A 17075-nucleotide genomic window follows, 5' to 3' on the forward strand; every position below is an offset into this window, starting at 1 on the left:
TCTTCGACACCCTCATTTCTTATTATTTGTCTTTGCTTCAACATTGCCGCATCTAAAATGAAGACCAGCCAGAAGCACTGCAATAGCTACCAATTCATCCCAAAAAATCACCGTGTTTGTCTGGATTATGGGCCGCTGGCATAATTTGTAAATTCGTGATTGAAATATAGACAAAACTAAACAAGTTTGACAATGACAAGATCCGATTCACACAGTATCTGTCAAAAACAGTGTTGCCAAAAAGATACCAGCAAAAAATCACCTTTTATATAAAAAAATGAAGAATCGTAAAATAACTTTCTATTCAATTGCCTGCTCCAAACTCGTGCATGAAAATTTACAATCTGAATTACACTGAGGTCTTTTTTTATGCGGTTTTGTTGTATGCGACTTTTTTATGCGAATTTTCAGAGTTATGCGGTTTTTTTTAATGGGAAGTTTCAAAGTTATGCTTTTTTTATGCGAATTTTCAGAGTTATGCGGTTTCCCTTCTGCGGTTTTTTTTATGCGAAGTTTCAGAGTTATGCGATTTTTTTATACGAAGTTTCAGAGTTATGCGGTTTTTTTAATGCGAATTTTCAGAGTTATGCGGTACGCAAATTCGCATAAAAAAGACTTCAGTGTATTTGGAAGAGTGGTGTTTTCGACAGTGTTTGTGAGTAAGTTGGTTGGGGATAGACAAACTGAAAACTTTTAGATACCGTTAGTAAATAACTATGTTTTTCATGAGCATTTCCGGAACGGATTTTTGTTCAACCATAATTCGTACGAGGAATAAGGAAACAGGATTTCTCATCGTTTAAAAACAACTTTTATTTTCATTGTTCAGTATAATTGTAGCCATTTACTAATTATTTTATTGATCCACATTTTGTCTACTCACAGTACAGTAACTCTGCTCTATCACGATAAATGCTTATGGGAAATGGTTGATAAATATTTGTTCTAAGTGTACTTTCAGTTGCGTTAAGTAAATTGGAGTGTTGATAGTATGGATAATACTTGTAACTTCAACTCTACGGTTAGATAAATACTATTTATTGAAGCACTTCGTTTCTTTCTTTGTTATTCTCTCTTTCCAGTGGGTTGTAAATTCAGGGTTAGAAAACAATCTATAATACATTATTGAGTGTGGCCCTGCACGAGAAGCCCTGTAACTTATAAATGCACTTGAAGATTAACAATTTAAAGGCAGATACCGTTGATTTTAAAAATCTGTATTGATTGTTTCTTTTTAAATAGTTTTAAAGGCCAATTACACTTGTACAAAATCAGGTTTGCGACGATACTATTGGTGCATTTGTTCTACAAACACACCAAGACTGAACGTCGATAAATACTACTCGTTCTCAATTGGTAACAAACGAAATATGTAAATATATCTCTGTCTTTTTCCGCACAATATCTTCAACAATGCAACAACATGTAACGACATGCATTTAAGTGCTGTGGTCACTTTCAAACGAGTAATTTTAGGTTTATTTACTCATTCACAAAAATTAGATCCTTATGATTAAACCTTCTAGGTTTAATTCCTCTGGTATCTCAATCTCTTCGAGATTGATTTCGCTGTATTTGTACACTACGACCAGTGGACTAACAATTTCCTCATCCATCATATACGTGTCCGACTCATTCTGCATGTGCCGTTCGTAAAGCTGCTTGGTCAATTTTTCAATGAATATCGGCTTGATTTCATTTTCGCAATCGTCCGTAGTGTACGACTTAATGATCTGTAATGGAAATCAGCATAGTAGCATTACAATTTCACTACAACTGTCTTATTTTCTCTTTAACAAACCTTTAAGATTTGCGGTGTCGTTAAGCATGTACTAAGTTCCAACAGAGTCTGGACATCCTCCTCGGTTTTACGTGCTTGCAGAATACGGGAAATTTGAATCAATGGTTCTAGCGGTTTCACCACTTCCGGATCCATTGCCATTGTTCGGACCCAACCCTCCAGACAGCTCACGTTGTAGCGAATTTTCATGCCGGTTTTCCACATGCAAAGATCACCGCGAAGCATCAGGTTGTTGACGGCAACAGCACAGATGTAGTACATTAGCTAAGAATATATAAATATAAAATTATTACCCGGATAAATTAAACTGTGTGCTTTTTAAAAAAAAATAACCGGTGTAAATTTGTGCTAGGTGAAAGGCTTACCTGCTTGAAAATTTGCTCCATGTAATAGTTTTCCATGCCAAAGCTGGACAAATGTTTATAGAAAGTTTCTAGCTGTTGCACAAGCGTCTTCGGTTCGCGGTTTTCTTCCGGCGATATATCCAGCGACATCGTCCGACGGCTTTTACCGCGTGCCGTTTCGTCGTGATCCAGAATGGCTGGTACAATGAACTGCTTTATGGATTCCTGTATTTGCCGTAGTAAAACTCCGTGCATTAGGATGATCGTTTCGTGGATCACCTGTCGATACTCGGACAGATCGAAGTTTTTCAACTGCTGCTGATTCTGGGCGTCACTGTTGTACTGCATGTATTCTGGGTAGCCTCCGAATTGTTTCAACAAGTTGTGTAATCTAGAGAAAATGTCAGGTTCATGTACAAAGCTGTGTGCGTTTTTCGTAAGAACTAACTTGAAGTAAATTGGTACGACACCCTGCATTAACTCTACACCAGTATTTGAAACATGCCGAGTTCTAAGCTCGTGAATTCATAAAAAAGTGAATAAAAAATAAGACACAATGTTCGACTGTGACGTGTTAAACCTTATATTGGAAATTCTGTATTATCTTCGAATTCCAAGTTAAAGCAAGCAATTTACAGGTGTGGCCTGAAAATGGAATTATTCGACGATGACATCGCAAATTTACAAGTAAGTTTATCCCGCAAGCTTTGATACAAAGTCATCTTTTGGCACGATTTGACCAACTGCCACTACTTCAAAGTGGTTATGGAGTGGTATGTTGCCAACAAGATCGATTTTGTCCCCAAGCTGATGAATCCTACGAATTGATTGAAATTTCGACCAAAGAAATAGTACAGGGCAATTTAAAAGCAACGACTTCGACGAAGCGGCGGGGTAGCCAAGAACATCCAGCAAATGCGATCTAATTGACAAAAAAAAAATTCCGTATACGTTTCCACTTTTAGAAATTCAGTTTGAACTGGAGAAATATAACCATCTAATGCCTAATACCTAATAATACCTTTGACATTTTATTAGAAGCACTGTAAAGTAACTATTGAAGGATTTTTTGAACTTATTGAATCACGAATCACAGATCTGATTGTGCGTACCAAATTCTTTTTAATCAGCTGTTTATTCTATAACTATACTTACGTAAGAGTATTGACTAGCCACATCACACGAACTTCGGCAGTGTTCGGTAATTTGTACAACTTTTTGATCATTTGTACGAAACGAGTTAGTAGAGATCTTACGTGTTGATCGGTATTAACCAAGTCCGTATACCTTATACACATGAATACCACATAAGCGGGTAAACTCGGTATCAAGGTCACTGCCACCCGGGGTTTCAGGTCCGTCACCAACCGTTGAACGATCTTGTTTTCATCCTCATGTCGATACTTCAGTATACCCTGGTACGACTGAGCCTTTTTCTTGACAACCACCATATTTTGGAATTCATCGTTCATCAAGATGGAATCATTCAATCCATGATCTCGCAACCGATTCGACAATATGTTATTCTTTTTGGTCAGTTCGTTGATTTTCACCAGCAGCTCATTCAATTGCTCCTGCAAATCTACGTACGCTGCTGTCGATTTTTTCAACTCATGTCTCAAATACTGTTCACTTTGTTTCAGCGCATCGATATTGGCCTCAGTCGGATTCTCCAGCCGGTTTTGTAGAATATTCTGTAAATCTTGTACCTCTTTTCTCATCGCATCGAACACCTTGTTGCTTTCAACCAGACTCTCGTTATGAGCCTCCGTCATTGCACTCAGCTCCGCCTCCAGCTGCCGATTGACCAATTTCGTTGCCTGAAGTACCTCCAAAAGTTCACCTTCGTCGTGTATCTTCAGGCTAGTATCACCGTTCGGATTGATATGCGACTGGCCTAGGGTTCTCAGCGATTGACTTTGCTGTGCCAGAACGGCCTTCAGTGATATGCACTCGTCACGGCGTCGTTTCAGCTCCTCCTGCAGTGCACTGTATTGAGCTTCCATTTCACGATCTTCAACGCCCCGTTTGATGCTGTTTCGCAGCAGATTGTAATCCTGCCGCAGTTTTTCGAACTCCACTTCCATCTCGGAAGCTCGTATTGAATCCTCTGTGCTGAGAGAAGAGCTCTTACGTAGCCGTGCGACTTCCTTGCGCAACTGGTCACTCTTGGATTTCTCCTCTTCGAACAGTTGGCGCATTTTCAAAATAATGGTTGTTTGGTCCTTTTCAGGGGATTCGTGCGTGTTTGGTGTGGAGTGGTCTGAACGAAAAAAAAATTTATATTTAAATATTATACTTCAATAACAGTGCATATGAGACTGTGGTGCTGTTAGACAAGAAATTTAGGGGAGAAGATTAAAAAACAACAAAAACAAGCCTTTCTGCTTGTTGAGTTGACTGTGCTTGACAAGAGACATATTTTTAAAACATCACAAACAATATAACCCGGAAATTGTTAAAAACAGACACAAGAAGGTTTAGCAGTTAGTCACTGATGAACGATTGCGGTTGTACCGTTTCAAAACGTACTTCAGCCGAAATCCATTAGTACTGATTAGTCACGCGAAAAAGAAGAACACTGAATTGGTCCTACCTTTCAGCATACTAAACGACTCCGGTGGAGTCTTATAGATGCGATCGTAGTCGATGGTAGGAACTTTTCCTTTCGATAATGGTTCGAAACTGTTTTGACTAGAAGCATTGCCTATTGCAGAAGTACTGCAACTGCTGTCACCACGCACTGGGGCGGCAGCCACAGTAACAGTAGCAGCAGCAGATGCCGTACTGGTCGATGTGGAAATATTGGATGGGACATTTGGGGTACTACTAGCACTAAACAGCGAACCGCTGGTTAATTTAACATTATTATTAATTTCACCTTCGTTTGATGGTGGAGATCGTCGAATTTCCAACGTGTTTTTGCCAGAATTGTACCCGAAGTCTTCTTCGTTCGCACTGGAAGCGTTGCTAATCGAGCGTGAATGAGTTTTCAGCTCATGGGAATTGCTTATGATATGCTGCAACCGGCGCAACTCATGCCTCAGTGCGTGATTGTCATTCTCTAAAAGTTCTTTGTCTTTGACCATTCGTTGATAAGCGGAATGAATTTCATGAGAGTCAGCCTGCGAGAGAAGTCGATCCCTTTCCAATTTGGTTACGTCATTGATCTCATTAACCTGAACGCGCATTTTAGCTAGATCTTGTTCCATCAAAGTGCGTTCCTTCGCTCGTTCCTCTTCTTCTTTTTGCTTCTCTTCCAGCAGTATCATCTTCTCGTCTCGTTCGTTCTCCAACTGTTTGATGACAACCAACAACTTTTCATCCTTCTGTTCTAGTTGTGCCTTTAGAACCTTTAGTTCGTTTCCCTGTTTCTTCATGGCTTCCAACTTTTGACGCATCTCCGGGATCTCGATGTTTTGTTTCTTCAAAGCATTGTTCTCCTTTGAAATTTGATCATAGCGTTGCTGCAGTTCGATGATCTTGTTTTCCAATCCTTTGTACATCTTCTGAATGTGGGAGATAGTTCGCGCCTCGGCTTTCATACGCTTGTACAATCGACGAGCTAAGAAACGGCGAATGGTAGCTTGACACTTGACAATATCAGCCAGTCGCTTGGTAGTTCGCTGACGGGCCAAGTATCCTCGACAGAATCGTTGAATCTGAGTTGCTTTGTAGTTATCCAGCACTTGTTTGAACTTTCTCCGTGCCAGCATACCTCGCGCATGAGTTTGTATACCATAAATTGATCGCCGAATTCGTTGATATTTGATTCTCTTAAGCCACCCTCGAACATAACGCTGGATTTTGATGGCAGCCCGATTCTTCCGAAGATTGTCAGCTCGCCTACGAAAGTGTAGTAAGGGATTGTTATTAAAAGCAAAAAAACTGCACGAATGCATACATACTTTCTAGCCAACATTCCGCGAGTGTGACGCTGCAGCCCGAGAGCGGTTCTCTTCCATCTCAAGTACTTCTTTCGACAGATAAAGCGCCTTATCAGTGACTGAACCAGTATAATGTGTTTCTTGCGAACGTCACTCCTCAGCTGTTCGAGATAGGCAACCTGACCTGCGCGGAAGAAGATCTGCGTGTTTCCCAGTCTGTACTTGTCCGGATCGTTCAACCAGTTGCGCACGATGTTGGTGCAGGTGGCCTTCACATTCCAATCAACGATCTGTACCCGTTTACACAGTAGACGATAGCGATCGTAGAAGTCCTCGTACGTCCAGCGGGACGGAAATCCGGCAGCCGAGATGCGAACAGTTTCCAGTACTCCACAGGCTCGCAGCTGCTGGACAATTTTCGGTGCTTCCCATTTGAAGGCAGCTTTGTCTTCGTTTGGCTGTGGATGAAAATTGAAATGGAAAACATACAGAATTGGTGGTATTACTCGAGTTGATGTTATTATGAAAGATTTAGTTATGATTTGATAAGTCAACGTGATCTAAGTAAGAGATTTTAAAGCTTGCTTCAGATAGAATTGGAACAAAGACAATTGCCTGTATTTCAGTTATTTATTATTAAATTCAACATCTTTTTTTATACAAATGTAGCGCTTTCTTCATACTTTCAAGAAAAAATACGGATAAAATTATTCGTCACGGTTTTGAAGGAATTCTCGAATTTTTCCTGTAACACGGCTCATTAGGCGGCGCACACCTTCTTCGTCCATCGTTTTAGCTATCTTATTCCACCAGGTCGTCATCTGATTGATGTCTTTGACAACCTTTCCCTTTGCCTTGAGTCTCCTCTTCATGATTGCCCAGTGTTTCTCAATAGGGCGGAACTGCGGGCAGTTGGGTGGGTTAAGTTTCTTCGGAACAAACTGGACCCCTTTCTCTGCATACCATTCTTGAACGACTGTGCTGTGATGACAGATTGCCAAATCTGGCCAAAACATTACGGGATGGTCATGGGATCGAATGAACGACAAAATTCGTTTTGGAGACACTCGTTTTGGTATAGTTCCGATGCTATTGTCTTATTTGTAACGAAAACTTTCGTTTTTTTTGCCACAGCTGCAAATGCCCTGCCAAATCATAAATTTTCTTGCAGATTTGTCGGCAAAAACAAATTTAAATTTAGCTGGTCTTAAGCTGTTGTTAAGTAAAATTTTTGACTTGGGATTTACCAGAAGTCAGCCTTGACATAGGTTTCATCGTCCATCAGAAGACACCCGTCGAACTTGGTCAGCACCTGGTCATATAGTTTCCGAACACGAATTTTGACCACACTATTCTGTTTTATGGTCCGATTTAGCTGTTTGCTAGCTCGATACGACTTAATTTCTTCCCGGAGTCGAGTTCTCCTCACGGTACTATGGGCAGCACCGAATTTTCTGGCCAAATTACGGTCCGACAGATTAGAATTCCTCCGAATCGTCTTCAACATCTTACCACGCAGTTTCCGGTCGACAGTTCCACTCCGACGATTGGCTTGTCGTCAATGTTTCCTTATACCGTTTGATAACGCGCCATACGGTATTTCTGGGCAATTTCAGCTGTTTAGCTAGCCTAGATGCAGACCACAATGAATTTTCCAAATAACTGTGCTCAATTCTTTCCCTTCTTTCGGCTTCCATGTTGATTGTTTACAAAGTGCAATCGACGTGAAGCTGACAAAATTCCCGACACGTTGGCGCCAAGAACTTCCAAATTCGTCCCCCATGAGCGCCACAATATGAGCAAAAGGTTGTTCCAATTCTAAATGAAGCAAGCTTTAGAAGAACTTATCAGACAGTTTTATGGGATTTGTATCTGTTTTTGACTATCGTTTTTGAGAAAATACTCATGAAATTGGTGATTTTCCACGTATCACATTTTAGTTCGGAAATCGGATCCAGATAAAATGTTCTACAATTTTTTAGAAAAATCCTTAGTTTGTGAAAGTCGGTTAAGCCGTTTCCGAGAATATTGAGTGCGCACTTTTTTTCTAATTTTTACATATTACCCTGTAACTCCGGAACCAGAAGTCGGATCAAAACGAAATTCAACAGCAGGCTATGGAACCATAACACCTTTCATTTAAATCTAAGTTATTGAAAATCGTTTCAGCCATCTCTGAAAAAAAAGTGAGTGCAATTTTTTCCATTTTTTTGGTATATATCACTCTGTATCTCCGGAACCGGAAGTCGGATCGGGATGAAATTCAATAGCAGGCTATGGGAACATAATCTAAGTTTGTGGAAATCGGTTCAGTAATCTCAGAGAAAAGTGAGTGCATGTTTTTGTTACATGCATACACATACAAACATAGACATTTTCTCAGTTCGTCGAACTGAGTCGAATGGTTCATGACATTGGGCTTTCTGGGTTAAAAGGTCGATTTTCACAGTGATTACATAGCCTTTCTGTATAGGAAAGACAAAATTTTGAATTTTTGTTGAGAAGTACACGAACAAAAATTCATTAAACTCTGAAACCGGATTCTGATTAAAAAGTCATCCAATCAATAAATATCATGCCCTTGACATCTTGGAGCTTAAACAGTGTGCCTTTAAACTTATATTATCAATTTAAAAAAATCAAGAAACATGTCTTCATGGTTTATTCTTTTCAAACACACCTTCCTCTTTGCGTTTTGTCTTCGACTCATCAGTGCATCATAAAGCTTGCTTCATTTAGAATTGGAACAAACTTTTGCTCATATTGTGGCGCTCCTGGTGGACGGATTTGAAGATCTTGGCGCCCACGTGTCGGCAATTTTGTCAGCTTCACGTATGATTTTTGACATTCCGCAAATCGACTGTACTTTGTAAACAATGAACATGGAAGCCGAAAGAAGGGAAAAAATTGTGCACATTTATTTGGAAAATCTATTGTGGTCTGCATCTAGGCTAGCTAAACAGCTGAAATTGTCCAGAAATACCGTATGGCGCGTTATCAAACGGTATAAGGAGCCATTGACGACGATTCGAAAGCCTCAAGCCAATTGTCGGAGTGGAACTGTCGACCGGAAACAGCATGGTAAGATGTTGAAGACGATTTGGAGGAATTCTAATCTGTCGGGCCGTGATTTGACCAGAAAATTCGGTACTGCCCATAGTACCGTGATGAGTACGCGACTCCGGGAAGGAATCAAGTCGTATCGAGCTAGCAAACAGCCAAATCGGACCATAAAAAAGAATAGTGTAGTCAAAATTCGTGCTCGGAAACTATTTGACCAGGTGCTGACCAAGTTCGACGGGTGTCTTCTGATGGACGATGAAACCTAACACATGGATCAATAAGTCCCGAGACTAACAATGGAAACAACATTTTTTTCGCGAAATTTGTTTTTATTCATCAACATAATCACCTTTTAGGGTGATACAATGGTTCCAACGTTTTTACAATTTTTCAATACCATGTTTATAAAAAAAATTATCTTTCGCTTCAAAATAAGCTTCAGTTTCAGCGATGACCTCCTCATTTAAGCCAAATCTTTTCCCTGGAGCATTTTTTTAAGATCAGCAAAGAGCCAGTAGTCACTGGGGGCTAAATCTGGCGAGTATGGGGGGTGGGGAAGCAGATCAAAGCCCAATTCGTTCAATTTCGCCATTGTTTTCATCGACTTGTGGCAGGGTGCATTTTGTTCCATCGAAAGCAATCGCGGCACTCACTTGGAAAAAACCTTTTTCATGCTCAATTTTTCATGAAGGATAGTAAATACACTTCCATATGATATCTGTGTCATCTCAGCAATCTCACGGAGCTTCACTTTACGATCTTTCATTATAATTTTTGTCACTTCACTCACATTTTCCGGTGTAACGGCTTCCACAGGTCTACCCGAGCGTTCCGCGTCATTTGTGTCGGTACGACCACGTTTAAACTCGGCGAACCACCGACAAATCGCTGCCTTTGATGGACAAGAGTCCGGATAACATTTTTCAATCCATTGTTTCGCTTGCACGGTGTTTTTACCCATTAAAAAACAATGTTTTATCAAAACACGAAACTCGGTTTTTTCCATTTTTTTTAAAAAACTACAAAACGACTTTACTCCAACCTCGATAACTCAGCTGTTTCTGGTCGGATCGACTTAAAATTTTGACTCGTTTCAAGCAAAGGTTAGTACTCTAGAAAGACGTGGTTACTGGTTTACTACGAGTGCCGTCTCTGCTTTAGTCTCGGGACTTATAGATCCATTTGTTATGTCAAGGCTGACTTCGGGTAAATCCCAGGTCTAAAATTTTACATGGCAACGGCTGGGGGGGGGTTGTTCCATCCAAATTTAAATTTGTTTTTGCCGACAAATTAGCAAGAAAATTTATGATTTGGCAGGGCATTTGCAGCTGTGGCAAAAAAACGAAAGTTTTCGTTACAAATAACACAATGACATCGGAACTATACCAAAAAGAGTGTCTCCAAAAACGAATGTTGCCGTTCGTTCGATCCCACGACCATCCCGTAATGTTTTGGCCAGATTTGGTAAGCTGTCATTACAGCAAAGTCGTTCAAGAATGGTATGCAGAGAAATGGGTCCAGTTTGTTCCGAAAAACCTTAATTCACCCAACTGCCCCCAGTTTCGCCCTATTGAGAAATACTGGGCAATCATGAAGAGGTGACTCAAGACAAAGGGAAAGGTTGTCAAAGACATCAATCAGACGACGACCTGGTGGAATAAGATAGCTAAAACGATGGACGAAGATGGTGTGCGCCGCCTAATGAGCCGTATTACAGGAAAAATTCGAGAATTCCTTAGAAATCGTAACGTATAATTTGAGCCGTATTTTTTCTTAAAAGTATGAAGAAAACGCTACATTTGTATAAAAAAAAAGATCTTGAATTCAATGATAAATAACTGAAATAGAGGCAATTGTCTTTGTTCTAATTCTATCTGAAGCAAGCTTTATATTAGATACACCCTACCGAATCACATCAAATGTCAAAATTATGCTAGACATTGACATTACAACCACAGCATCAAAATATCATTGCAGTTTACCTTAATACACCTCACATAATGTGGTGTTGTATTGTGGAGAGTAGTAATCAAAAGCGTCAAACTTTCTCGGAACTGCGATCCAACAGTTTTCCGTTGCTGTTTTTGGGTCATTGGCTGTGGGAAGAATATGAAACAAACGAAAATCCGATTAGTTCAATGCTAATAAATTGCACGAAAGGCTTTAAAGCGTCTTACATCGATACCGGGGGTATACGTGAGGACATGATACACAGAATAGATCGCAAAAAACAGCAGGTTTACGAACAGGTGGCAGCAGGTGAGAAAGAATCGTCTAACGATCATCATCAATTACCATAATGTCGATATCAAATTTTATCTCCTCTGCCTCCTGTACCACAATTGAATTCAAATAGACCTTACAAACGAATACGAACCTTTCTTCTTTTATCGGCTGGCTGAAATGGAGTACACAGGAAAAAAAACAAACAGAAGCAGAACGGGACAAACACATTAGCAGAAACATCACAACAGGCTTTCAAACACAATGACATCATCGTACCTGATTCCTGGCTGCACTAACTACCAGTTTTACTCCGGCACTTCTTGCCGCTTCCGGTGTTGATTGCTGCTCATCTTGTGCAGTCATCAGCTTATGGCACAATTTCATACCGGAAAGTGCAAGCACATTGACCAGCTCCTTCGATACGGTGTCTCGATTTTTCTCCAGAAATCCCTGTGACTCGTACTGCACCGTGTCCGAGAAGTGCTTGATGAGAAAAGCACTGGTACCGAAGCGAGGTTTATCAAAATGTTTGTACTTGGTGCATTTTTCAAACAATTTCCCCACCCAGGATTCATCCGATCCTCGTGGCATCCGACATTCTTCGTCCAGCAAATCCAGAATACCCAGCTTAGATTCGATCAGATCGATACACGGCTGATTATCATAGAAATCAATCATTGTCCATTCGATACCTTCCTTCAAGTACTGTTCCTGTTCCAGTTTGAAAACGTGCTGGTTGAACTGCTGCTGAAGTTTCTCGTTGGCGTAATTGATGCAGAACTGCTCGAAAGAATTAACATCAAACGTTTCGAAGCCATAGATGTCCAGAACGCCTTTTTTTCGGAAACGTTTCACATTACAGCCAACAAGCAAGAAGCCAAGGAAAAGGTGAAAATTACATTCTATTAGTAGAGCCAGTGCCATCCTCGAACGATAAACCGTCTCAAACGGCGAACTAACACTAATTAGGTTGAGACGGTAATAAAATGGATACACCGCAGCACAACACTTACCAATGAAACAGCTCTGCTTTTTTGACCCAGCCAGATTGCGGTTGATTTTCTTCACTATGTACTGAAACAGCTCAGCGTACACGTGCTTTGCTAGGGCATCGCGGGCGGCTTCCGATTGCGGTTTGTTCTGTGGAATCAACACGCTGTCGTTGATGGATTCGATTTGGCGAGTGATGAGCCATTTGCGCAGTTCATCTCGTTCTAGCTTCAGGATGTCGCTGAAGATGTTCAGGTGGAGATCGTCGGGCTGATGGGAAAAAGTACATGCTTAGAAATAGGTTTTACGATTTGAAATTCAAATTCAGGGTTTCACAATTCAACTTACCGCAACAGTGCACGCCTCCTGGTCCACTTCCTGGGTTTGCTTTTTGAACTTGTGGGTAAAATCAATGTTTCCCAGATGCAGCACAGCCGCAAGTATCTTCATGATATCACTGATCTCCGGATCATCGAAACCGAGAATGTTGAGGGCTTTGATTGTTTCCTGGAACTGCAGTTCGTCGGATATCTTCGCAATGTCCGGCGACTGGCCCTGGTTCAGGAAGTGAAACTTGTTTTGGTGATCCAACATAAGTTCTGGCCACCGTTGCCGTGCCGCACACAGTTGGTAGAATATATGATAGTTTCGTTCGCCCGGGGCTTGGAAAACGACGCGTGACTTCTCCAGCAGATACGTCTGCATGGTGCCCCCCGTCAACGACATCATCGACAGGTGGTTGGTGAACAACAGTTTGGTGAACTTGCCGAATCTCGAACTGTTGTCATTTCTCGTTGTTTTCGCATTTCCGATAGCTTCCATGATCGGATTACTGGCCAGCACTTTTTTCTCTATTTGTGTTTCCGACTCACTACCGCCAACCGTTGCAAAATATCGCATAGCATACTTCGCAGATACGGTCTTGCCCGCACCGGACTCACCACTAACAATTATACTAATATCACATTTCTCCCGCTCTAGCTTAGCGTAGGCCTCTTCCGCCACGGCAAAAATATGTGGCTCCAGTTCGCCCATCGAGTGACCTCGATAGGCTCGAATCAAATCCGCTCCATACAATGGCAGTTCGGCGTACGGATTGATGGCCACCAGCACGATCCCACAGTAGGTGTATATGGCGTGCCGGTCGCAGAATCGGACTTCCAGATTGTACAGAACGTCCGGTTCATGCAAATAGGACAGTGCCGTGAGATCATTCTGACCAATGAGGATTGCGGGATTCCGCAGTGGAGGAAGATCATTTTTGGACTTTAGTTGAACCGTGTGCTTCACCTGTCGGTCGGTGATGAGCTCGAGTGTGCTGCTGCCTTCCTTGTAGTCGCTAAGTACCACGGCACCTTGCCAAACGTTCTCAGGGTGTGGGATCCAGACACGAGCATCCTGTGAAGGAATTGGGAGAGATGATCTTGCATTAGTATCTACTTAGTTTTACTAAAGAAAGTTTAGGTAGCATGCGAAAACGTTGAGAAAATTCCCAAACGTAGAACAATATGAGAACTTTCAGATTTTTTTTTCGATTAAAGAGATTTTATGCTTGCTTAAGGTCATTCGTCTCTTCTGGCCAGTCAAACTTGTGTACGAAGTTAGATTTCGAACCCAGGTGGGTAGCGTGAAAGACATCGACTTAACCATCACGCAATACCCGTTCACAACAAACCATTTGTTTTGCATGGATGGTGAGACCAATTTAACTCAAAACTTTTTTAAAATTGAAACATATTTTTGTATATAGTATCTTCAAACCGCTGTATCTCGAAAACTGTTAGTGGAAGAAAAATTGTGTCGAAAAAAATTGGAAGAAAATCGATGGGAGACTAAAAAATCTTCACACTGGAAAATAAAAAAATTCAACAATTCAAAAACTGACCGAAAAAATAAAGATTCAGAAAAAAAACCCTGTTTTAATACAGCTTGAACTGCTTTTAATGTAATGAACTAAATTTCTGTTTAAGTTGTTAGTAGAATATTCTCACTAATAGTACTGTTGTTGTACCGTTTAATTCCACTATGTCACGTCATTACACTCTCACAAAGTCACTATTTTCACAGTCACTATTTTCACGAAAGTGTATCGAACGTTATAATACAGATACGTATTTCGGAATGTTATTTACATTCTTTCAACCGATACACTGAAGAAGACTTTGTGAGAGTGTAATGACGTGACATAGTGGAATTAAACGGTACAACAACAGTACTATTAGAATGTAATGAAGCTTTTCTCATACATAACTCTGTTAGTTCATATTGCAGATTTCGAACGCTATTTCCGGAGCCGTAATTCGAGGATTGTAATAGCCAAAGTCGGTTCATTTGATGACCAACATTTGAACCTAATTTAGATCTTTTTTTATTGCATTGGAAACAACGGTTTGAAATTTTGCGCTCTCATCATTCTGTTATACCGGAACCGGATCCGGATAAAATTCATCACACTTAATGGTATGGTAAGGCCTTTCATTTGAATCTAAGTTTTCGAAAATCGGTTGAACCATCCCTGAGAAAAACTTTTGGAGTATGTGAAGACTATTTCCAGTACGTCCGGCACTGTAATCCGAAGACCAATATAGCTGAGGCCAATTGTAATGAAGATGTTTTAAGCGTTTTGCAGCATTGCTCTAAATAACGGTTAAATAAAAAGTTTAAGCTCTCATAACCATAACCTCTCAAGTTTGCGAAAATCGGACTCGAATTTGTTTTGATTCTTGATACAAATTCATTCAGATTGATTCGGGTCTTTCACAAGAGAGGGCTACAGCGTTTTCATCGCAACTCCGAAAATATTTTCGAAACCAAAAGTATCAGTGATCATCGATTATTTTCTGAAAAAATATGGGGATAGAAAAAATTAATGTTTTTAGTTTGGTCTCTTTTCGAACTTGATCAATGATACAATAGAAGCTCTAAACGAGTCTACACCATCTCTGATAAAATTGAAAAAAGAATGCGTTTGGTCGATTAACTAACTTTTATCAATTTTTCGCCGGAACCAGGAATTAGAGCCATTTGATTTTCGAACTTGATCTACAACCTTAAAACAACTTTCAAAATAGCGTAAATTTATAGAAATCGATTCAGTCATCCCCAAGAAAGTTGAACGAAGAAAAAAGGCGTTTTGCCGGTTACGTCACTTATATTATTAAATGACAGCCAATTGATCTTGAAACTTGCTCCACCACCCAAGAGTAGGTTTCAAACATGTTAAAGCTTGTTAAAATCGGTTTAACCATCTTTAAAAAAATTAACATAAAAAAAAGCGTTTTGTTGGTTGTGTCACTTTTACCATTATATCTCCGGAACCGAAAGTGATAGCCAATTGATTTTCGAAATTGATTCACAACTAGTAGCTTTCAAACGAGCCTAAGCTGATAGAAATCGGTTCAACCGTGACATTTTTCGATCTCATTGAGCTAAGTCCAAAGGTATGTTCCGGTTTCAAGATGCTCGGATGCACCACTAAACTCACTTCACTCCCGAGTGAACGTTTCAACAATATCCTATATTAAAGTCTCGGAAAGTCTTGATTCACAGCTCTTATTCGAGGAAACTGAAGAAAAATTTGCAATACTATCGCGTAAAGAATAAAAACTTCCCTATTTTTTATAAATGAAATTACGTGATACAAAATAAACGAGTGAATAGGATTTAGACAAAATAGTTGATTTATTGCATTGTTTATTTGTTTATTTGGAGCAGGGAAAAGCCCGGTGGAGTTAGTTTCTGTCAAACTTGCTCTCCAACAGGCATAAAACCTCCTCATCTTTAGCATCAACAGATTACAATCATCCAAATGATACATTCTAAACAGTTCTTATAAAATCATTTTAAATCACCAAATAAAGGTCAACAGATTTCACGCGCGTCTTGATTCTGTATTATTTCCGCTTTATTATTTTAAATATTTATTAAAACTATTAATTGGTTACATTGGTTGATCTGGGCAGCCGGCTGCCGAGAAAAATTATAATTTATTGTTTGAAATGATAATATCAAGTGTTTTTTTACTATGTATTCAATATACCGATATATGTCATCTCTGTTATTAACTTTGTAATATCAACGGATTTGTGCAATAGTTGATTTTTATCATTCAATGAATAATCCTGAAAGACAATCAATAACATGGATAAGAAAACATTCCAAATAAAACTATTCTCCGAAGCTAGACGGAAATCGATAGGTTGAATGAAGAGATAATTTAGTAAAATAGAGTAATCAGAAGTGAAACATTGAAAATATCTGATAACTGAAAAGAAAAAGAAACTCCTGCAATTGTCGCCTTTTACGACATGGAAGCAGGAACCCAGTGAATCTATTCTTGGTTCATTTTTTTTCCGCCGGATTCCACACGGCATCTAGGCTGGTACTGTCCGGAGAGAGCTAATAGGTTCTATCAATCTCCTAGTGGACCCCAGCCTCTTCTAATTTTGGATCACTTGTTGACTGGATAAACTATTTGCCTATAAACAGTTAGATTGTTCGGAGTTAGACAATCAATGGGTCTTTTCGACTAAAGTCGTTTCGCCGAATGGGTCATTTTGTCGAAAGGGACAATCAATCTTTAAAAAAAAAACAAGAGAAAAGTCATGCAGGAAACCCGTGAAAATGAATTTATCCGGTATTTACTCATATTTAAAGTTATTTCAAAAGTGCGATTGTAGATCAACTAAAGAGGTGTTAACATTATCATATTCCATTTGTCTTTATTCTGAATCAATCCCAATAACGAAATTAGGACAATTGAAG

The 17075-nt window shown here is 39.9% G+C and overlaps 1 protein-coding gene across 3 annotated transcripts in view; it reads right to left on the reverse strand.

The window, feature by feature from the left end:
* Positions 1-810: 810 nt before the first annotated feature.
* LOC131439512 (unconventional myosin-Va) overlaps positions 811-17075 on the reverse strand; it is a 35607-nt gene continuing 19342 nt past the window's right edge. Inside the window, exons 2-12 of one of the 3 annotated variants that reach the window (XM_058610636.1) lie at positions 12660-13709; positions 12335-12581; positions 11598-12154; positions 11473-11493; positions 11078-11191; positions 6054-6490; positions 5027-5991; positions 3301-4408; positions 2167-2536; positions 1802-2065; positions 811-1733 (exon numbers count right to left, since the gene is read on the reverse strand). In XM_058610636.1, the coding sequence (XP_058466619.1) occupies positions 1500-1733; positions 1802-2065; positions 2167-2536; positions 3301-4408; positions 5027-5991; positions 6054-6490; positions 11078-11191; positions 11473-11493; positions 11598-12154; positions 12335-12581; positions 12660-13709 (5367 nt within the window). In that variant the 3' untranslated portion in view covers positions 811-1499. Of the gene's footprint in view, positions 1734-1801; positions 2066-2166; positions 2537-3300; positions 4409-4741; positions 5992-6053; positions 6491-11077; positions 11192-11472; positions 11494-11597; positions 12155-12334; positions 12582-12659; positions 13710-17075 lie in introns of all 3 variants that reach the window. The other 2 variants (XM_058610635.1, XM_058610637.1) reach the window with 2 other exon arrangements.

This window comes from Malaya genurostris, chromosome 3 (genome assembly GCF_030247185.1).
Source record: "Malaya genurostris strain Urasoe2022 chromosome 3, Malgen_1.1, whole genome shotgun sequence".
Classification (NCBI taxonomy): Eukaryota; Metazoa; Arthropoda; class Insecta; order Diptera; family Culicidae; genus Malaya; species Malaya genurostris.